General features: G+C 41.2%; 1 protein-coding gene across 1 annotated transcript in view; it reads right to left on the bottom strand.

Moving 5' to 3' along the window:
• LOC140364812 (partitioning defective 3 homolog) overlaps nucleotides 1-14,468 on the bottom strand; it is a 554,921-nt gene extending 540,453 nt beyond the window's left edge. Inside the window, exon 1 of the mRNA XM_072451184.1 lies at nucleotides 14,239-14,468. Within this exon, the coding sequence (XP_072307285.1) occupies nucleotides 14,239-14,358 (120 nt within the window). The 5' untranslated portion in view covers nucleotides 14,359-14,468. The remainder of the gene's footprint in view (nucleotides 1-14,238) is intronic.
• Nucleotides 14,469-19,918: the final 5,450 nt, after the last annotated feature.

The raw sequence follows: 19,918 nt of genomic DNA, 5'->3' as shown, positions 1-19,918 counted from the left end.
TCATCTCTCTCTTTCTTTTGCTCTCTTCCTCACTCTTATATCTCTCTTCATCTCTCTCTTTCTTTTGCTCTCTTCCTCACTCTTATACCTCTCTTCATCTCTCTCTTTCTTTTGCTTCATCTCTCTTTCTTTGCTCTCTTCCTCACTCTTATATCTCTCTTCATCTCTCTCTTTCTTTGCTCTCTTCCTCACTCTTATATCTCTCTTCATCTCTCTCTTTCTTTTGCTCTCTTCCTCACTCTTATACCTCTCTTCATCTCTCTCTTTCTTTTGCTTCATCTCTCTTTCTTTGCTCTCTTCCTCACTCTTATATCTCTCTTCATCTCTCTCTTTCTTTGCTCTCTTCCTCACTCTTATATCTCTCTTCATCTCTCTCTTTCTTTTGCTCTCTTCCTCACTCTTATACCTCTCTTCATCTCTCTCTTTCTTTTGCTCTCTTCCTCACTCTTATATCTATCTTCATCTCTCTCTTTCTTTTGCTCTCTTCCTCACTCTTATATCTCTCTTCATCTCTCTCTTTCTTTTGCTCTCTTCCTCACTCTTATATCTCTCTTCATCTCTCTCTTTCTTTTGCTCTCTTCCTCACTCTTATATATCTCTTCATCTCCCTCTCTTTCTTTTGCTCTCTTCCTCACTCTTATATCTCTCTTCATCTCTCTTTCTTTTGCTCTCTTCCTCACTCTTATATCTCTCTTCATCTCCCTCTTTCTTTTGCTCTCTTCCTCACTCTTAAATCTCTCTTCATCTCTCTCTTTCTTGTGCTCTCTTCCTCACTCTTATATCTCTCTTCATCTCTCTCTTTCTTTTGCTCTCTTCCTCACTCTTATATCTCTCTTCATCTCTCTCTTTCTTTTGCTCTCTTCCTCACTCTTATACCTCTCTTCATCTCTCTCTTTCTTTTGCTCTCTTCCTCACTCTTATATCTCCCTTCATCTCTCTCTTTCTTTGCTCTCTTCCTCACTCTTATATCTCTCTTCATCTCTCTCTTTCTTTTGCTCTCTTCCTCACTCTTATACCTCTCTTCATCTCTCTCTTTCTTTTGCTCTCTTCCTCACTCTTATATCTCTCTTCATCTCTCTCTTTCTTTTGCTCTCTTCCTCACTCTTATATCTCTCTTCATCTCTCTCTTTCTTTTGCTCTCTTCCTCACTCTTATATCTCTCTTCATATCTCTCTTTCTTTTGCTCTCTTCCTCACTCTTATATCTCTCTTCATCTCTCTCTTTCTTTTGCTCTCTTCCTCACTCTTATATCTCTCTTCATCTCTCTCTTTCTTTTGCTCTCTTCCTCACTCTTATACCTCTCTTCATCTCTCTCTTTCTTTTGCTCTCTTCCTCACTCTTATATCTCTCTTCATCTCTCTCTTTCTTTTGCTCTCTTCCTCACTCTTATATCTCTCTTCATCTCTCTCTTTCTTTTGCTCTCTTCCTCACTCTTATACCTCTCTTCATCTCTCTCTTTCTTTTGCTTCATCTCTCTTTCTTTGCTCTCTTCCTCACTCTTATATCTCTCTTCATCTCTCTCTTTCTTTGCTCTCTTCCTCACTCTTATATCTCTCTTCATCTCTCTCTTTCTTTTGCTCTCTTCCTCACTCTTATACCTCTCTTCATCTCTCTCTTTCTTTTGCTTCATCTCTCTTTCTTTGCTCTCTTCCTCACTCTTATATCTCTCTTCATCTCTCTCTTTCTTTGCTCTCTTCCTCACTCTTATATCTCTCTTCATCTCTCTCTTTCTTTTGCTCTCTTCCTCACTCTTATACCTCTCTTCATCTCTCTCTTTCTTTTGCTCTCTTCCTCACTCTTATACCTCTCTTCATCTCTCTCTTTCTTTTGCTCTCTTCCTCACTCTTATACCTCTCTTCATCTCTCTCTTTCTTTTGCTCTCTTCCTCACTCTTATACCTCTCTTCATCTCTCTCTTTCTTTTGCTCTCTTCCTCACTCTTATATCTCTCTTCATCTCTCTCTTTCTTTTGCTCTCTTCCTCACTCTTATACCTCTCTTCATCTCTCTCTTTCTTTTGCTCTCTTCCTCACTCTTATACCTCTCTTCATCTCTCTCTTTCTTTTGCTCTCTCCCTCTTTCCCTCCCTCTTGTTCTGTCTCTCTCTCCCTCTTTCCCTCTTTCTCTCCCTCCCTCTTGTTCTGTCTCTCTCCCTCTTGTTCTCTCTCTTTCTCTCTCTCTCTCTCTCTCTTCACTCTACAATCAGTTTGGTTATACTTTACTTGCTTACAATGTGATTTTCCTGAATGAAAAGAAGACAGACTTTTAATCGTTGTCAAGTGTAGTCTTTCATTTCGTCCTCCAAAGCCTGAACTCTGCTCCAAACCACATGCTTTTACAGACAGAGGACTGGCTGAGGACCTCCCCTTTAAAGAGAAAACAAGCAGATAATTTACTAGTGTAGTATTTTTATGAAAACACTGAGAGGTATACGAATGGGGTCAAGCGAGTCCTCAAATGTGCTTAAAACAAAACGTGTGTAAAAGTCCTGGATATGCTTTAATGGTGGTGCAGTGGCCGTGGTTTTTACTTCTCAGCCCTGACTATTTTCTGAATGTCTATACCCTCTCTCTCCCCATTTTGCACCACAACTGACATGTAGGCTTCTCTTTGGGCTCAAAATGACCCTGCTTGTCCCGGGGCACAACTGAAAATACAGCGACAGAAGTCTATTCCCAATAATAATTACATTGCTTTAAAAACTCTAGGTCAGTGGTTCCCAAAGTGGACCATGAGCTGAAAACAGTAATTGGTTCAGATAACATAATGGGCTACAAAAATATAAACAAATGAACATTATTTTAAAAGATTTACAACATGAAATTATTAAATGCGTCTATTTCATTTTACTTGATTGTCCATGCCCCATTTTTGATTGAAATTATGACATTAAATAGAGCTTTAAAGGGAGCAGAAAATGGACATGCTTCATCATCATCATTATCTTGGTTGAGCAGAGTTTTTGAACACTAAAATAAGACTGTTAAACATGTGTTGAAGTGTCCCAAAGTTAAAAAGGTGATCCCAAAGTCTGTGTGTCTGTCAGTGATAAATGTGAGTGTAGTTGCAGAATTCCTATTTTTGTCTGGTTTTCTACAACAGTTTTCTTGATTTTCTTCTTTTAGATATTGGATAGAAACTAAAGTTGTCAACTTTTATATTTGTTATATTTGTTATATTTGAGTTTTAAGCTTTTACAGGAGAACATTTTATGATTCACCACTGGACTGCTAAATGTTCTTTGCTCCATCCCTGGGTTTCAGTCCATGGTAAATGACACTTTTAAAACTAAATATTATATAGAATGAATGTTCAAAAATGCTCAAAATAGTTGCATTAAATGGGAAGCTGAAATGCATGCACCGAAGAGGATCCATTGTGCAAAAACCAGCACTTCTTGACCACAGCGGACCTATTACTGACCTCGGCCTTGGTCCGGTCTCCCTCCAGGCTTTCTGAAGACCGCTTTGACCATCACATGCTCTCCTGTTCCAGCGGCTTCTCTCTCTGCCCACTCGGTTACATAACCAAACCACTACTACACTGCAAAAGAGGAGCTGATCCAGTCTGACAAGTCTTTCCAAGAACTTTCTCTTACCAGGCTAAAAGGTCAAGTGAATGAAGACGATTAAAGAGTTAAGTTAATTTGCAAAAAACTGATATTTTTAAGGTTCTATCCTTCAATGAAATAAGGTTCTACTTTTCAAGGTGTTTTCTTTATTTCTGTATGGCAGTATAAAGGAAGTGCAGTTTTTCATTCTTAAAGTTTTGTTCTTTTTTTATATCATTTTCGACATTAAAAGTATAATTAGAGGACAAACATTATGCATTATTGTCCTTTAAACATGCGCTTGAGTATATTTACGATGTCTTTTCCCCCGCTAGGAACTGACTTTGGTCTCCATCAACTGGCTGCAGAGGGAATTACAGAGGAGAGAGAAACAAATGCTAGCTTGCCTCCGACATGCTAATGTATGCGGTTGTAGAGATTGAGATTTGACGGCAGAAATGCTCAGGGCGAGTCTGGTGATGATATATGGACTGTAAATTACACTCTCATAAGAGAACTGTCAACACTGGCGGGATTTTCTGAGGCTCTAAAAAATGGTCGTTGGAATGTCAAATATGCATCATGTGACAGTTTTAAGGTGAGACGCTGCAGGTTAATAGGAAAAAATCTTAAAATTAAAGACATCAATTTGAAACTTCACCCGCAGTTTACTCAAATAAATGCAAAATAAATGTATTACAAGTTTTTCATCATGTCATAAGATAAGATAAGATAATCCTTTATTGTCCCACATGGGGAAATTTCATTGTTGCAACGCAGGTAGATACAGAGGTAGATACAGAAGAAAAGAACAGATCAGGAAGTTTGAAAAACACTCTCAGTAGAAGATCTCTTATAAACAAAAACTCCCATAGACAAAATCTCCCATTTCCCAACAAGGGATGGATATTACAATACAATACAATTTTATGGGTAAAAAATGTCACATATTTGGGACATTCAAATCTGAAAAATGGATAGAACCAGATTTTAATTATTTTCCGAACACATTCATTCATTCATTTTCTACTGCTTGTTCCGTTAGTTGTGGGCGGGGAACACAGAGACATAGACACACAGACGACCATTCTCTCTCACATTCATTCACTAGGGGCATAACATGTGCCTAACTTAGAAATACGGTGGTCATGTGATGTTGGTCTGGCCCGGGAATCAAACCCACGGTCTCCTTATTGGGAGGCAAGATTTTGGGTTTCTTATTTTGTTTCTGAGTAAAATAGATCTGACTAAAAATTGGCTTGAAAACTAAAATGAAAGCAGTGGACATTTTGAATTTTTCCAAATGCCATTTCTGTTTTTGCAAATTAACATCCACTGTACATACATTTATACATTAGGTTCATTTGCATTTCCTTTTTGTATTATTACAACTACAAACTGAAATTGTAATTTTTCATTTAGCAGGTTTTTTGACATATGAAAAAAAAAAACGTTTCTTGGTACAATTTTACCAGAAAACTCACTCATTCACTTAGATATTAATTCGCAACTTATTATTTTGGACCAGACCAAAACCGGGACTAAACCAGGGCTTGATCATGACTGAACCAGGTCTAGAACATGACCAAACCAAGCCCACAGGACAAGACTAACCACATTATTCAAATACATTTCCACCATCTCACTATGAAATAACCCTAACTTTAGAAGTGCGGATGAATGTCCCAAAGTTATATTTCATTTGCGCCGTTCAACCTCAGGAAGGGCTGTGACATGTTTCTTTTCAGCTCAGTTCAGAATGTGACACAGAAGGCTATAATTGTAGACTTCGCTGCAGTTAGCGTGGGAAAAACAAGTTCTCCAAATATCTCCACAACTATAATTATGTACTGTATGTATAGATGTATTCTATCACTATAGGTGTACTTTCACTATTAACTTCACTATCAAAAAATGCTTACTACAAATATTTTGAAGTAAATAATTGTAACTAAAGGGAAACCTAAACATAACACATGTTTTCTTAACAAATAGAATCTAAATTGTACATGAATAATGAAACCAATCTTAGCAATTCACAAAAAGATGTTCAATAATTCCCAGTTTGTGGCGCTGTGAGAAGTGACTAAAGCTAGAGTAAAAGAGAAACTAGCCTACTTTCGGTATATTGTTAGCATTTTCTGCATTTATTTCACTTCTCTGGGTCTCAACGCCACATCGAATATCTTTTCATGAAATATATTGAGTTTTGATAATGTTAGATGCATTATGCACTGGAAATAGGCTATAATATTTTCAGTCTTGACGCGAGTGCTGTGCGTCGATAAACAGGAAACAGCTGATGCTAACCTGTGTTAGCTTTGTTTTGCTAAGTCTTTCAGCTCAACACATACAGTTATCCTTAGAAATACAGTGGTTTATCTAAAAAATCTGTCAGTTTTTGAATAAATTAAATTATTATTTTCCCTTTTAATCTTTTTTGACGTCTTGTTTGGACTTGAGCCTGCGTTCTCTCTTGTCCAATCATTTTGCTCTTGCTTAGCTTCTCCGTAGCTAAAGCACACCAAAACATGCTTTACTAATGTGCTCTTGTGTCACTCATACTTATATGACTTGAAATATAAAGTATCCTCATCAATAATTCCTAAAATAGATTATGGATTGAAATTACTTTGAATTGCTTTAAAGTGTCTCGTTCAAAACATTTTTAACATCTCCCCAAATATCTAAGTAAATAACTAAAGAATTTCAATATAACGTTCACTATATAGTTCTGTGTTGAGCTGCGGGTTATGGAGTCAGAGGTTGTGATTGGCCGTGTCCATGCGTACTAAAACCTGATTGGTTCTGGTACTTGAGACAGACTGACACACTGAAGAGACACTTATGAAGATGAAACCACAGTCTGCTGCAGCACTTACACACACTCCACGATCTAAATGCAAAACCTACGCTCAGAACACCAACATGATTGTACTTTTATGTAGTTTTACTTTTACTCATGGGATTTTATGACATTTGATGTGAATGGGAAATGGCACAAATTGGGCTTGACATATTTAAAGGTCCCATAACATGCATCGACTTTTCAGAGCTTTTAACCTTCTTACATTGCTATTTGTGCTTCATATATGTACCCAGAGTGTTTTTTTGATTGATTCCCGCAGTGTTTAGCTATATTACCGACCATCTCCTTTCCTCGAATCTCCAAACTGACGGGGGTAGACACAAGACCGCGTCATAATCACAGGCACGTGTCATCATCCCCCCACTTTTATATATATATATATAGATCTATAGACATATATATCTGTTCTGCGCACGCTGTAGAATAAACACCAGATTTATTTAGGCTCAAAGTAGTGTTGATCTGAAGTTCTATCGTTTCTCACTCAGTCGCGCGGCAGGAGCGGCACAGCGCGGAGCAGACAGCTGTGGGGCTACGTCACGGGTGGGCGGGGCACACACGCGCTCTGAGACTACGTCACGGGTGGGCGGGGCACACACGCGCTCTGAGACTACGTCACGGGTTGGGCGGGGCACACACGCGCTCTGAGACTACGTCACAGGTTGGGCGGGGGAGCCAGATCGCTCTTCACAAGGGTGGGGGCGAATATCAAACCAAGCCGTCTGCATTTCCGGGTTGGTGAGGGGGTCCAAGGTCTGGGTGATATTTCTTAACTATTATGTTAAGGGTGTTGCACAACCCTTATTATTATCAATTATACACTTAGGATAGACTACGAAACGTGAAAAAAAGCACGTTATGGCACCTTTAAGTATTGTGTGACATTTAAAGGTTCATTATGTAATTGTTCTTATCCCAGGTGGGGAGGCGGGGTTTTCAAGGTATTTCTGAGCAATAAAACATTTGTAATTGAATATATGAGATCAATAGATAGATAGATAGATAGATAGATATAAATTGTACATCTTTAAACAAAAACCTGTGTGACCCCTGCTCCTTGCTATTTCATGTAATTATACACTGTAGTCCCATTTCCCTTATTAAAATATTATCTAAAAGGATAATAATTATATATTTGATGTAACAGAAGTAAAACAAATGTGGGGGGGATTTTAAGTTTAATTCAGCAGCATATACAGATCAAATTGTGAGAAATAAGCAAACAATACCATTGATAAAGAGTATGACTTATTCAAGTGTATGGGCTAATATCATAAAAGACACTTGACAATCAAATCAATATGGTTAAATAAAAAATTGTAATCATTGATTTGATCATTATTTTGATTGTTCATTGTTGCTAAAGGAACCGTATGAAGCCTGCGCTCTAAAGAAGGAACTACAATCACAACTGAACCTGTGTCCAGAGACTATAGAAGAGACACGTACCAGTGCTGGTGCTGGGCTTTGGTGGTTTTAATTAGATTTAGACATTGGAACAGGCAACTTAAAGGAGAAACTCATGTGAGGCTCATTGTGAGGTCAAAACACAAAATTACAACATAAACAACATGTAAAATGTTTAAGATTAAATCTGCATTTCCAGAAACATTTTGTCACCTGCAGAAACTGTATTTGATATGAACCTGTTTATCTTGTATTTGGAGACACAGCCTGATCAAGTTTATGAAAATGTACATACAGTTCTTTTAATTAATCGTTCTCTGGACTCACTTAACACTCTAAAGCATAATGAGATGACCTTCATTAACCGATACATGCGTTCTCACTTCTGGCAAATTACCAGTACATCCGGGAACTTGTACCCGCTGCCATTTTGACCGGGTGACGCTTGCAACAGCTGGACAGCACGTCATTTTCTACATCATACTGAGCGCGGCATAGTACTTTACAACCGCACGGCTACTATATTCACCAAAATGCCAAAATACTGCGTTGTTTTTGGATGCAATGTTCACGTATTGGATAGTCAGAAACTTAGATTGCCGGGTGAAAATTCCCGGGCTTTCAATCAAATAGTCGTAGATACTGGGCCAATCCACATCAGGCCAGTCAGTCGGGCTGTCCTTCCACAAACCCTGCGGCATTCTGTAGGGACATTCCGCTGGTATCAGACCAAGGAATGGCAGCTTTGTCATGTACCTTTTTCTGCCGCCATCGTCTAAAGAATTATAATATTCGTAGCTCATTATGCCGCGCTCAGTATGACGTAGAAAATGACGTACTGTCCAGCTGTTGCAATAGTCACCCGGTCAAAATGGCGGCGGGTACAAGTTCCCGGATGTACTGGTAATTTGCCGGAAGTGAGAAGGCATGTATACAGCTGCATTATTAAATCAGAATGTCAAAAAAGAAGAAACTATTACTGATTTGTCTAAATAATGCACTTTACTCATAATTATACTCAATGTACAATAGAAATAATTGCTGATTAGTTGACTTATGAAATACTCATCAGTTGCAGCTCTGAAGTAACTAGTAGTAGTAGTAGTAGTAGTAGTAGTAGTAGTAGTAGTAGTAGTAGTAGTAGTAGTAGTAGCAGTAGTAAGTAGTAGTAGTAGTAGTAAGTAGTAGTAGTAGTAGTAGTAGTAGTAAGTAGTAGTAGTTGTAGTAGTAGTAGTAGTAGTAGCAGTAGTAAGTAGTAGTAGTAGTAGTAGTAAGTAGTAGTAGTAGTAGTAAGTAGTAGTAGTTGTAGTAGTAGTAGTAGTAGTAGCAGTAGTAAGTAGTAGTAGTAGTAGTAAGTAGTAGTAGTAGTAGTAGTAGTAGTAAGTAGTAGTAGTTGTAGTAGTAGTAATAGTAGTCACAGTAGTGGCACTTGTTGCATGTAATAATACTGTGACTTATATTTGCTGGCAATTACTATCTGAAATATTCTTATAAGTTATGGCAATGAATATAAGTGATGTTTGTGTGTGTTTATTAAGTAGAAATGAAGCTCAAACAAAAATAAATTGAGAATAACATGTATGAAAACAGTTAAATTGTTAAATATGCCGTTTTGTGTTTTGGATACACAAATATTGAACTTTTTCTTGTGTTTAATGATTAAATGAAATAATAAATGAATAATGATGAATAAATAAATGAAAAATGAATGTGAAAGTGAAATTCCACGTGTCAGCCAACACCTTGTGTAATGAGGTTGATAAAGCCTTGTAGATAAGATCTTTATTTGATACACTACATGCCTAAACACTGACTGGAGTCGTGCCATTACCTTAAATGTTTTTCTTAGACTAAAAATAACCCTTCAAATAGTATGTCACAAGTGGTTTTACTCAGGCAGAAATATTTGTTGCAATCACATTAAAACAAATGAGCAAATCTCAAACTATCAAGGCTGTCTGATCTTTGCAATTAACTTAAAAGTGATACCATTGCTCATAAATAGATATGTGCTTTACAAACCGGATCTTATTACTTTTCTCTTCAGACCAGAAACATCTTAATCCTCCAGGCTTAAAACTGTCTGTGACTACTTCCTCAAAAGACAATGTACCTGTATGAATGAAATGTATTTTCTTATTGCGACTGTAAGGAACTAATTATTGGCAATTTTAAACCACAAAGAAACCGAGATCAAAGCATGATTAAAGTGCCAATGACAGGTTTTTCCAATTTTCTAATTTTGACATTATTGGTGTATATATACCTGTTGTACACCAATCGAGTAGGTATTTGTGAAGAAAACTTTGAAAAATCTGTAGAAAATGACAGGAAGTGACATCACACTACTTATTCCAGTACATAATTGACTCTCTAAACATTAATTCAACAACATAAAGTCACTCACATATATTTGTATTTGTCAAATAAAAAACATTGGGACATTAGATGAGTTTTTGCCCAGTGTTTTCCTAGTATCAATAACAAACAGGAAGTGAAATTATATAAACCTAAACATTTTGCTATTTTGTGACATTTATTTAAAAAAATCAGCAAAATTCAAAATAGATTTATCTTAACTGCATTTTACTTCAATGAGTCGCCCGACCTGTATGGGGCACTTTAAACTAGGAGAAGAGCAAAATCGCAGGTCTGAAAAAAGACTAAACCAGAAAAGACTAAACTAAACATTCACTCGCACATTCAAGATTTGGGATTAAATCAAGGCTAAACCCAAAATAAACCTGGACTAGAGTAAACAAGGACCAGAACAAGACCAAACCAAGTCTATATCAGGACCCCAAATGAGCTCAATTTAGGACTAGGGATGTCACAATATCAAATTTTAGTGTTACGATTATTGTGAGGAAAAAACATCACGATTTAACGATTATTCACGATTATTAAGACTGTGACTAAACAACAGTCAAAAATGTCACTTATTGAAAGACAAAATACAGTTAAATATGACTAAATCAGCAAGGCAAAAACAGTTCTTTACATTTAGGTCTATTTTTGGACTAGAAATTGAACAAAAAACACTCAATTTTGCTTCTAAAACTGTCATGATTATTATTTTTTGGTTCTTACATCGTGACCTGAAAAATCACGATTATCGATTTACCTAATAACCTTGACATCCCTATTTAGGACTAAATAACGTAACCATATAGTGTTGAGATACTATAATTTTAGACTTGATTTCAAAACTAAGGAAAAGATTGGAAACTCAATATCTATTTTGACTGCACAATGTTAATATATAGGCCAAAACTCAGAAATAAATAATGCATAATATGTGTCCTTTAATTCAGCAATCTTGTACGCTTATTCTTGTTGTTGTTGTTGTTGTTGTTGTTGTTGTTGTTGTTGTAGCTGTTGGTGGTGGTGGTGGTGGGGGTGGTGGTGGTGGTGGTGGGGGTGGTGGTGGTTTGAATACTCTCTCCTGTGTAAGTGAATCCAACTTTGTGCTGAAAAAGTTCCACTCGAGCACTGCTTTCTCTTGCAGGTTTATCTACAAGTGCGAAAGTGAGTTGTAATGGTGATGAAATGGCCCGTCGTGAGGGTTGTTCCTTGAGTAGAAGATCGTGACGACAATCAGAATGGCACTGCTTTGGCACAGAGGGAACCACCGGGAAACCATGGCAACCGCACCAAGCTTAAACTCATTCACTGCAGTGGGCACGCAAGGGAAAGGCATCAGTGTCTAAAACAGCCAGGCTTAAATGTCCTGCATGCTGGGAAAACTCTCCAGCAGCACCAAGTGTACGAGTACGCTAGTAAAAAGTACTCATACTACTAACTTCTCAAGTACTGATTGGACTACAACAAAGCCTACCACTGAGGGAAAGGAAAATGCAAAAGTGACAGTAGTGATTTCTACTAAAGGGCCTAAGTTTGATGTAATATGTCTTTATTGTATTTGTAGTTATAGCTATAGCAGATGTTTGGACTTGCAAGTCGTGACTTGGACTCAAGTCAGATTTGAGTCTCTATTTTGATGACTTGAGACTTGATCTGATAAAATGGACTAAGATCCAATTTGGACTTAAATGCCACTCACTCAGGACTCGACTTGGACTTAAATGCCACAGACTCAGGACTTGACTTGGACTTAAATGCCACTCACTCAGGACTCGACTTGGACTTAAATGCCACAGACTCAGGACTTGACTTGGACTTAAATGCCACTGACTCAGGACTCGACTTGGACTTGAAGGCCACTGACTCAGGACTCGACTTTGACTTGAAGGCCACTGACTTAGGACTCGACTTGGACTTGAAGACCACTGACTTAGGACTCGACTTGGACTTAAATGCCACTGACTCAGGACTCGACTTTGACTTGAAGGCCACTGACTTAGGACTCGACTTGGACTTGAAGACCACTGACTTAGGACTCGACTTGGACTTAAATGCCACTGACTCAGGACTCGACTTTGACTTGAAGGCCACTGACTTAGGACTCGACTTGGACTTGAAGACCACTGACTTAGGACTCGACTTGGACTTAAATGCCACTGACTCAGGACTCGACTTGGACTTGAAGGCCACTGACTCAGGACTTGACTTGGACTTGAAGGCCACTGACTCAGGACTCAACTTGGACTTGAAGGCCACTGACTCAGGACTCAACTTGGACTTAAATGCCACTCACTCAGGACTCGACTTTGACTTGAAGGCCGCTCACTCAGGACTCGACTTTGACTTGAAGGCCGCTCACTCAGGACTCGACTTGGACTTAAATGCCACTGACTCAGGACTCGAATTGGACTTAAATGCCACAGACTCAGGACTCGACTTGGACTTAAATGCCACTCACTCAGGACTCGACTTGGACTTAAATGCCACAGACTCAGGACTTGACTTGGACTTAAATGCCACTGACTCAGGACTCGACTTTGACTTGAAGGCCACTGACTTAGGACTCGACTTGGACTTGAAGACCACTGACTTAGGACTCGACTTGGACTTAAATGCCACTGACTCAGGACTCGACTTTGACTTGAAGGCCACTGACTTAGGACTCGACTTGGACTTGAAGACCACTGACTTAGGACTCGACTTGGACTTAAATGCCACTGACTCAGGACTCGACTTGGACTTGAAGGCCACTGACTCAGGACTCAACTTGGACTTAAATGCCACTGACTCAGGACTCGACTTGGACTTGAAGGCCACTGACTCAGGACTTGACTTGGACTTGAAGGCCACTGACTCAGGACTCAACTTGGACTTGAAGGCCACTGACTCAGGACTCAACTTGGACTTAAATGCCACTCACTCAGGACTCGACTTTGACTTGAAGGCCGCTCACTCAGGACTCGACTTTGACTTGAAGGCCGCTCACTCAGGACTCGACTTGGACTTAAATGCCACTGACTCAGGACTCGAATTGGACTTGAATGCCACTGACTCAGGACTCGACTTTGACTTGAAGGCCGCTCACTCAGGACTCGACTTGGACTTAAATGCCACTGACTCAGGACTCGAATTGGACTTGAATGCCACTGACTCAGGACTCGACTTTGACTTGAAGGCCGCTCACTCAGGACTCGACTTGGACTTAAATGCCACTGACTCAGGACTCGAATTGGACTTGAATGCCACTGCATGGGACTTGGACTTGCCTCTCTGTGACTTTGGTCATGACTTGGACTCGGGGCCTTCCGTGAGTCCCACCTCTGCACTGTGGTAAGTACCTGTTATAGCAGGTCTATGAAAATACTCACTCATAGCAAAACCTTTCCTTTTCATCTGCTATTGAAGTCGCAAATAAACGAGTTTGAAGCATTAAGCATGTTATTTGGAGATTCACGAATATAAGTAGCAAGTAATTACAAAGATATTTCAGTTAAAAGCTTGTTAGAACTCATTTATTACTGTTTTAATCGTTATAAACAGAGTATTTTAACTTTCTTTTCTGTTGCACGTTGAAGTTTCCTTGAAATGTAACGTGCGACACTGATGAAATTGCTGTCACTGACATTATTAAGTTATAACAATGAGTAAAACGTCTTTTCCCGCACACGTCTGGACCTCTGTCCGTCCGTCTACTGTCCAGTCTCGTCCGGCACGTGCGCTGTCCCATTACAGTCCAATTCTCTCATTTACAACCAAACCTCCTCCTCACACAGACTTCTGACAGCGTCGAGAAGAACCGCTGACTAACGTTACGCAAACAGCTCTCTCACTCTCTTTCCCTTCTCTTCCTCCTCTTCTCTTTTCACAACAAAGCAGCAAAACTTCCATCCATCTCGTCACCCATTCTTGCCCAGCAAAGTGTCGCCCACGTCCCGGGCGCACTGGCTCCGCGCTCTGCCCACTCTCGCTCTGCTTTACCCGGAGAAAAGCGCCATGTTTTGGGGCTTGGACTCGTGCGTGAAAAAGAACCGGAAAACCAGCCGGTCTTACCTTCGCGATCGCCTTCTTGTACCTCATCGCGGCTTGTTCGATGAGGTCGAGCACCTTCAGGTCCCCAGTCCCGCACGGGACCACCACCCGCGTCCTCCCGAAACACACGGTAACTTTCATGCTCGCGCGTCAGACAGAACGCTTAATCCCACGCGGCAAAACGCATCCTCGTCAGCGTCAAACACAAAAAAGTCGGAATTAAATCCAGTTAAATCATCTTATTGTAGATAATCCAGGCGTTTTCGTACAGATCCGAGGGGGGAGTTGGAGAGAGGCGGCGGCGGCTGCGGCTGCGGCGGCGTCACGTTTGTTTTACGCGACGTTTGGCTCGAGCTAAAGTTTCCGAGCGCGTCGCGGCGGTTTTTTGCGGGGATCGGAGCGCGGGGAGCTGGCTGCATGTCCCGGCAGGCTCCAAGAATGCCGCCTCTGCCTCCGCGTCAGCCTCTTGCGTCTCCAAACCAGCCAGAGGCGCAAAAGGAGAGCTGGCAGCGGCTGTTCGGCAGGTTGACCCGGGCGCGGAAAGCGAGACACACACACACAATAAAGAAGCGGTTGTCAGAACAGAAAGTGTGTTTACGTTTTTTTCTTTTGGGAGATTGAAAAGTGTTAGGGTGTTGGCTGTGTGATTGATGTGAGGTGAACGTGTTGTGCAGTGTTAGCAGGGAAGAGCAAGGTGCTAAGTAAATATAAGGGGGACGTTTCATGACTGAGTGGTGGAAATACATGAGGGGTCAAAGTAACAAAATTCAATTGAACGTTGTGTGGTGTAAACCTTAATCATTGAAAGTAAATGTGTTAATAATGTTGTTGTGAATCGTTTGACTTGGTTAATTTTGATGTCCTAATCATGTAATTGCAATCAAATGTAATTGTTTTTATCATTCAGCGTTCGCGTTTACACCATTCATCTGTCCAGACCAACTTTGACCCCTCATAGAAATAGTCAATATCTTGAATGTTTTGTCTTTGGCTTACTCGTTCACATGCATGGCAGTGAAAGTACGCAAACTTTGATAAAAACACGTCTCAATACATTTGCGTGTTCATTTCAGTTCTTTGCAGACATTATTATCTGATAAAAACATCCATAAAACCAATGTGAGCTTGCTAAAAGTACAGATGTGAAAAATATAATACTTAAGTTAAATTTTCACATGAGAAATCTACTTGAGTAAAATTAATTCACTCGCTTAATTCATTGAGAACTATTATATTTATTTTGTATCTAATATCCGAACCGAGAGATCTGAATTTGGCTCAATTTTTCTGATATGTATGTTCCAAATACGTGCACCATTCACTCACGCACACACTTCATTCATACCAGGCAAAGTGAGTCAAGTGTCTTGCCTAAGGACACAATAATGCTCTGGCTGGAGCTGGGATCAAACCCTCTGCTTAGGGCAAACAATGTTTGCAATCTTTTTTTTTCCCAAGCTAAATAAAACAAGGGAAGAATTGTTTTTGAAATAAAACTATAAATACTACAGGACACCCCCACGACAAAACTCTAAATCTACAAGACAAATCTACAATTGCATTTAACTGGTGGTAAGGTCTAATCAATCAACAACAACAAAATGTAGTTATATAGTAGAGTAACTCAAATAAAGGTCTCGGTGGAGCATGGCAGGAGGACTGGTCAGGCATCATCAGGTCATGTGTCAGGTCAGTTTGAGGTGAGTAACAGCCCTCAGGACATACAGTATATGTATGTATCTCATGACAAAGAACATTTTAATGACATTTTAGATTCATTTGTCACCAAAATAAATAAGAAGCCACATCATTACATTTGCTAACAACTCTGCAACTCCACCAACAGTAGAGAACAATTATCTGTAAGGCAAAGGCAAAATCCTACATACCTATCCAAATCCTAACCATTCCTGTTTCTAAAGCACTGCTTCCATTATTCAAATACACTGTACAAATAAGTCACCACAGAAAAAAAAGTCACACATTCTAATATTTCGTTGGACGGCCTTTAGCTTCGATTACAGCGCACATTTACTGTGGTGTTGTCCCAATAAGCTTCTGCAATGTTCTGCTTCTCCTTAGATGTTTTCTCTGCTTGATGCCAATGATTTGATCCTTCAAAAACACACTGACATATTTTCCATTTGTCTTTCTCACTACATCAGTTGAGGTTTCAATACCACGTTGCAGCTGAACGATCATCACCTGCAGCAGTTCTCCAGTAGGAGGAGAGGACCTGCTGTATTTGCTTAGTTGGCTCATATTCTCCACAAACATCAGTGTTTTGTATTTACTTTTACTCGCTGTTTATGAATATTTAGGCTAAGTTACCCAGCAGTGGAGGGTTTAAGCCCCGGGCTGGAGGTGGTTTGACCCAGTTGTGTAATAAAGTAGTGCATCTTCCTTTCTGGGAGATAACATGAGCGTCAATGGCTCTTTGTGGAGTGATACAGAGGATGTGAAAAAGCCAAGGTCATCCAAGAAAAAGCCCAGGGTACTTCAGATAAAAAAGGATTGGGAACCACTGGTCCTTAGTATTGTTTTCTACATACTTACATAACATCTCTTTTTATTTGTCAAACAATAATTTTAACTTTTGTATATGTAAGACACAGAAGTTGAGAAATATTGGACAAACAATACAAGAGTTTACAGAATTTTATTGTTTTCTACTACAATTTATATATAAGATAAGATAATATAAGATATTCCTTTATTGTCCCACATGGGGAAATTTCATTGGTGCAACGCAGGTAGATACAGAGGCAGATACAGAAGAACAGATCACTTATAGGAAGTCTGAAAAACACTTTCAGTAGAAGATCTCCTATAAATACATAAAAACTCCCATAGACAAATAAATAAATACATAAATACCATTGCATGTAATCACGACAGTAATTGCACATGAATATGTGTCACGACAGCACATAGATTGCACATGAATTTCACAGTAATTGCACATGAATTCCAACAGCAATTACACATATGACAGTAATTGCACATGGTTAGGTCAGTATTGCGAGTGTTCAGTACTAACAGTGCTTGTTATAAAGTCTGACAGCAGCAGAAGGAAAGACCTGCGACACCTCTCCTTCACACATCGAGGGTGGATCAGTCTCTCACTGAAGCTGCTCTCCAGAGCGGACAGAGTGTCCTGCAGAGGGTGAGACTCATGGTCCAGCATAGATGTGAATCTAGCCAGGACCCTTCTGTCCCCCACCTCCTGCACCGAGTCCAGAGCACAGCCCAGGACGGAGCTGGACTTCTTGATGACTCTGTCCAGCCTCTTCCTCTCCCTCTCTGTGATGCTGCTGCTCCAGCAGGCCACACCTACAGGAGCTGATGCCACCACAGAGTCGTAGAAGGTCTTCAGGAGTGGCCCTGTCACTCCAAAAGACCTGAGTCTCCTCAGGAAGTAGAGCCGACTCTGGCTCTTCCTGTACAGTGCGTCTGTGTTATGAGTCCAGTCCAGTTTGTGGTTCAGATGAACACCCAGGTACTTGTATGAGTCCACTCTCTCAATGTCCCGTCCCTGGATGTTCACTGGTGAGGGGGCAGTGGGGTGGCGTCTGCGGAAATCCACCACCATCTCCTTGGTCTTCCCCACGTTGATGAGGTGGTTCCGCTGACACCAGTCCACAAAGTCCTGCTCCAGTCCTCTGTACTCCTCGTCATCGTCGTCCGTGATGAGTCCGATGATGGCAGAGTCGTCAGAGAACTTCTGCAGGACACAGCTGTCCGTGTCATGTCTGAAGTCTGCAGTGTAGAGGGTGAAGAGAAAGGGCGCGAGGACAGTGCCCTGGGGCGCCCCCACACTGCAGGTCCGAGTGTCAGACACACAGTCCCGGGCTCTCACAAACTGGGGTCGGTCTGTGAGGTAGTCCAGGATCTCTGCCAGGTCATACTCCACACCAGCCGTCTCCAGCTTGTCCCTCAGGAGCAGATACAATATGAGATATCAATTCAAAACATCTTCTGTTTACTTGTAAGGTTTTCATATAAATTAATAAAGCATTTTATGTTTATAAATGGCCATTATTAAACATTCATAAGGGGAATTTGGATTTCTTTATTTTTTATTTCACTCAAATAAACCTCCTTTTTTGGCATTGAAACTTTGACGAATCAGGCTTTGAATTAGATAGCAACAAATGCTTCTTAACAATCCCTCAACATCTGTATCCAAGATTGTAACATTTGACGTGATCTTTAAATCTCTATAGAAGTAAAGTGCATTTGGAGAAAACGGTTTTTGAAGTTACAATGTCCTATGTACATCTATGGAGCTGATATGAATGAATGAAACATTTTAGGTGCACATTGGACAATTTCATTTGTTTCCAGGTGAAAGGCCTATAATTTGAGAGAGCAAACTGACCCAATACCAAAACTATGGAAAAATAAGTTTTGCCTGCAGTGTTAGCCTCAATGTAAATCTATTGTGTGTCTCATATGTTCCACTCTCTCTACTTGAATACAAATACATTGAGTACCACTGCACTGAAGCCTAAGTATTATTAACATCGAAACTACAATTTCCCAAATTTACTTGCAGTTTTGCCATCCACTTCTACACAGCTTTGGCGCCACCTCTAGGCAAAACCGATGAACTACTTCAATCAGTTAAATTTGTCAATGTGGGATTAATTATGTAATATTGTGCAGGACTATGATGTGTTTAGGACTATATCCAAATGCTGCCGGGCTTTTGCTTAGAACGTGTTGCTTTATGTACTGACCCATTACATCCAAGAGGTCGCATGGTTCCTTTGAGTCACTGCACATGAGGAATGCAGAGAGGAGGAGGGAGGAGAGAGGAGGGAGGTGGGAGGAGAGAGGAGGAGGGAGGAGGGAGGAGAGAGGAGGAGGGAGGAGAGAGGAGGAGGGAGGAGAGAGGAGGAGGGAGGAGAGAGGAGAGAGGAGGAGGGAGGGGGCAGGAGAGAGGAGAGAGGAGGAGGGAGGAGAGAGGAGGGAGGTGGGAGGAGAGAGGAGGAGGGAGGAGGAGGGAGGGGGCAGGAGAGAGGAGAGAGGAGGAGGGAGGAGAGAGGAGGGAGGTGGGAGGAGGGAGGGGGCAGGAGAGAGGAGAGAGGAGGAGGGAGGAGAGAGGAGGGGGGAGGAGAGAGGAGGAGGGAGGAGAGAGGAGGAGGGAGGGGGGAGGAGGGAGGAGAGAGGAGGAGGGAGGAGGAGGGAGGGGGCAGGAGAGAGGAGAGAGGAGGAGGGAGGAAAGAGGAGGGGGGAGGAGAGAGGAGGAGGGAGGAGAGAGGAGGAGGGAGGGGGGAGGAGGAGGGAGGAGAGAGGAGGAGGGAAGAGGGAGGGGGGAGGAGAGAGGAGAGAGGTGGGAGGAGAGAGGAGGAGGGAGGAGGAGGGAGGAGAGAGGAGGAGGGAAGAGGGAGGGGGGAGGAGAGAGGAGAGGAGGAGGGGGGAGGCGAGAGGAGGAGGGAGGGGGAAGGAGAGAGGAGGAGAGAGGAGAGGAGGAGGGAGGAGAGAGGAGGAGGGAGGGGGAAGGAGAGAGGAGGAGAGAGGAGAGGAGGAGGGAGGAGAGAGGAGGAGGGAGGGGGAAGGAGAGAGGAGGAGAGAGGAGAGGAGGAGGGAGGAGAGAGGAGGAGGGAGGGGGAAGGAGAGAGGAGGAGGGAGGAGGGGAGAGGATGGCGATAGTGGGCCCATGTGACCAGGAAAAACTAAAAAAAAGGTGTCATGA

Source organism: Eucyclogobius newberryi, unplaced genomic scaffold, assembly GCF_026437365.1.
Source record: "Eucyclogobius newberryi isolate DKJ021-1_F unplaced genomic scaffold, fEucNew1.0.hap1 SCAF_18, whole genome shotgun sequence".
Taxonomy (NCBI): domain Eukaryota; kingdom Metazoa; phylum Chordata; class Actinopteri; order Gobiiformes; family Gobiidae; genus Eucyclogobius; species Eucyclogobius newberryi.
The sequence above is the reverse complement of the archived record's forward strand: the minus strand, read 5'-3'. Positions and strand labels throughout refer to the sequence as shown.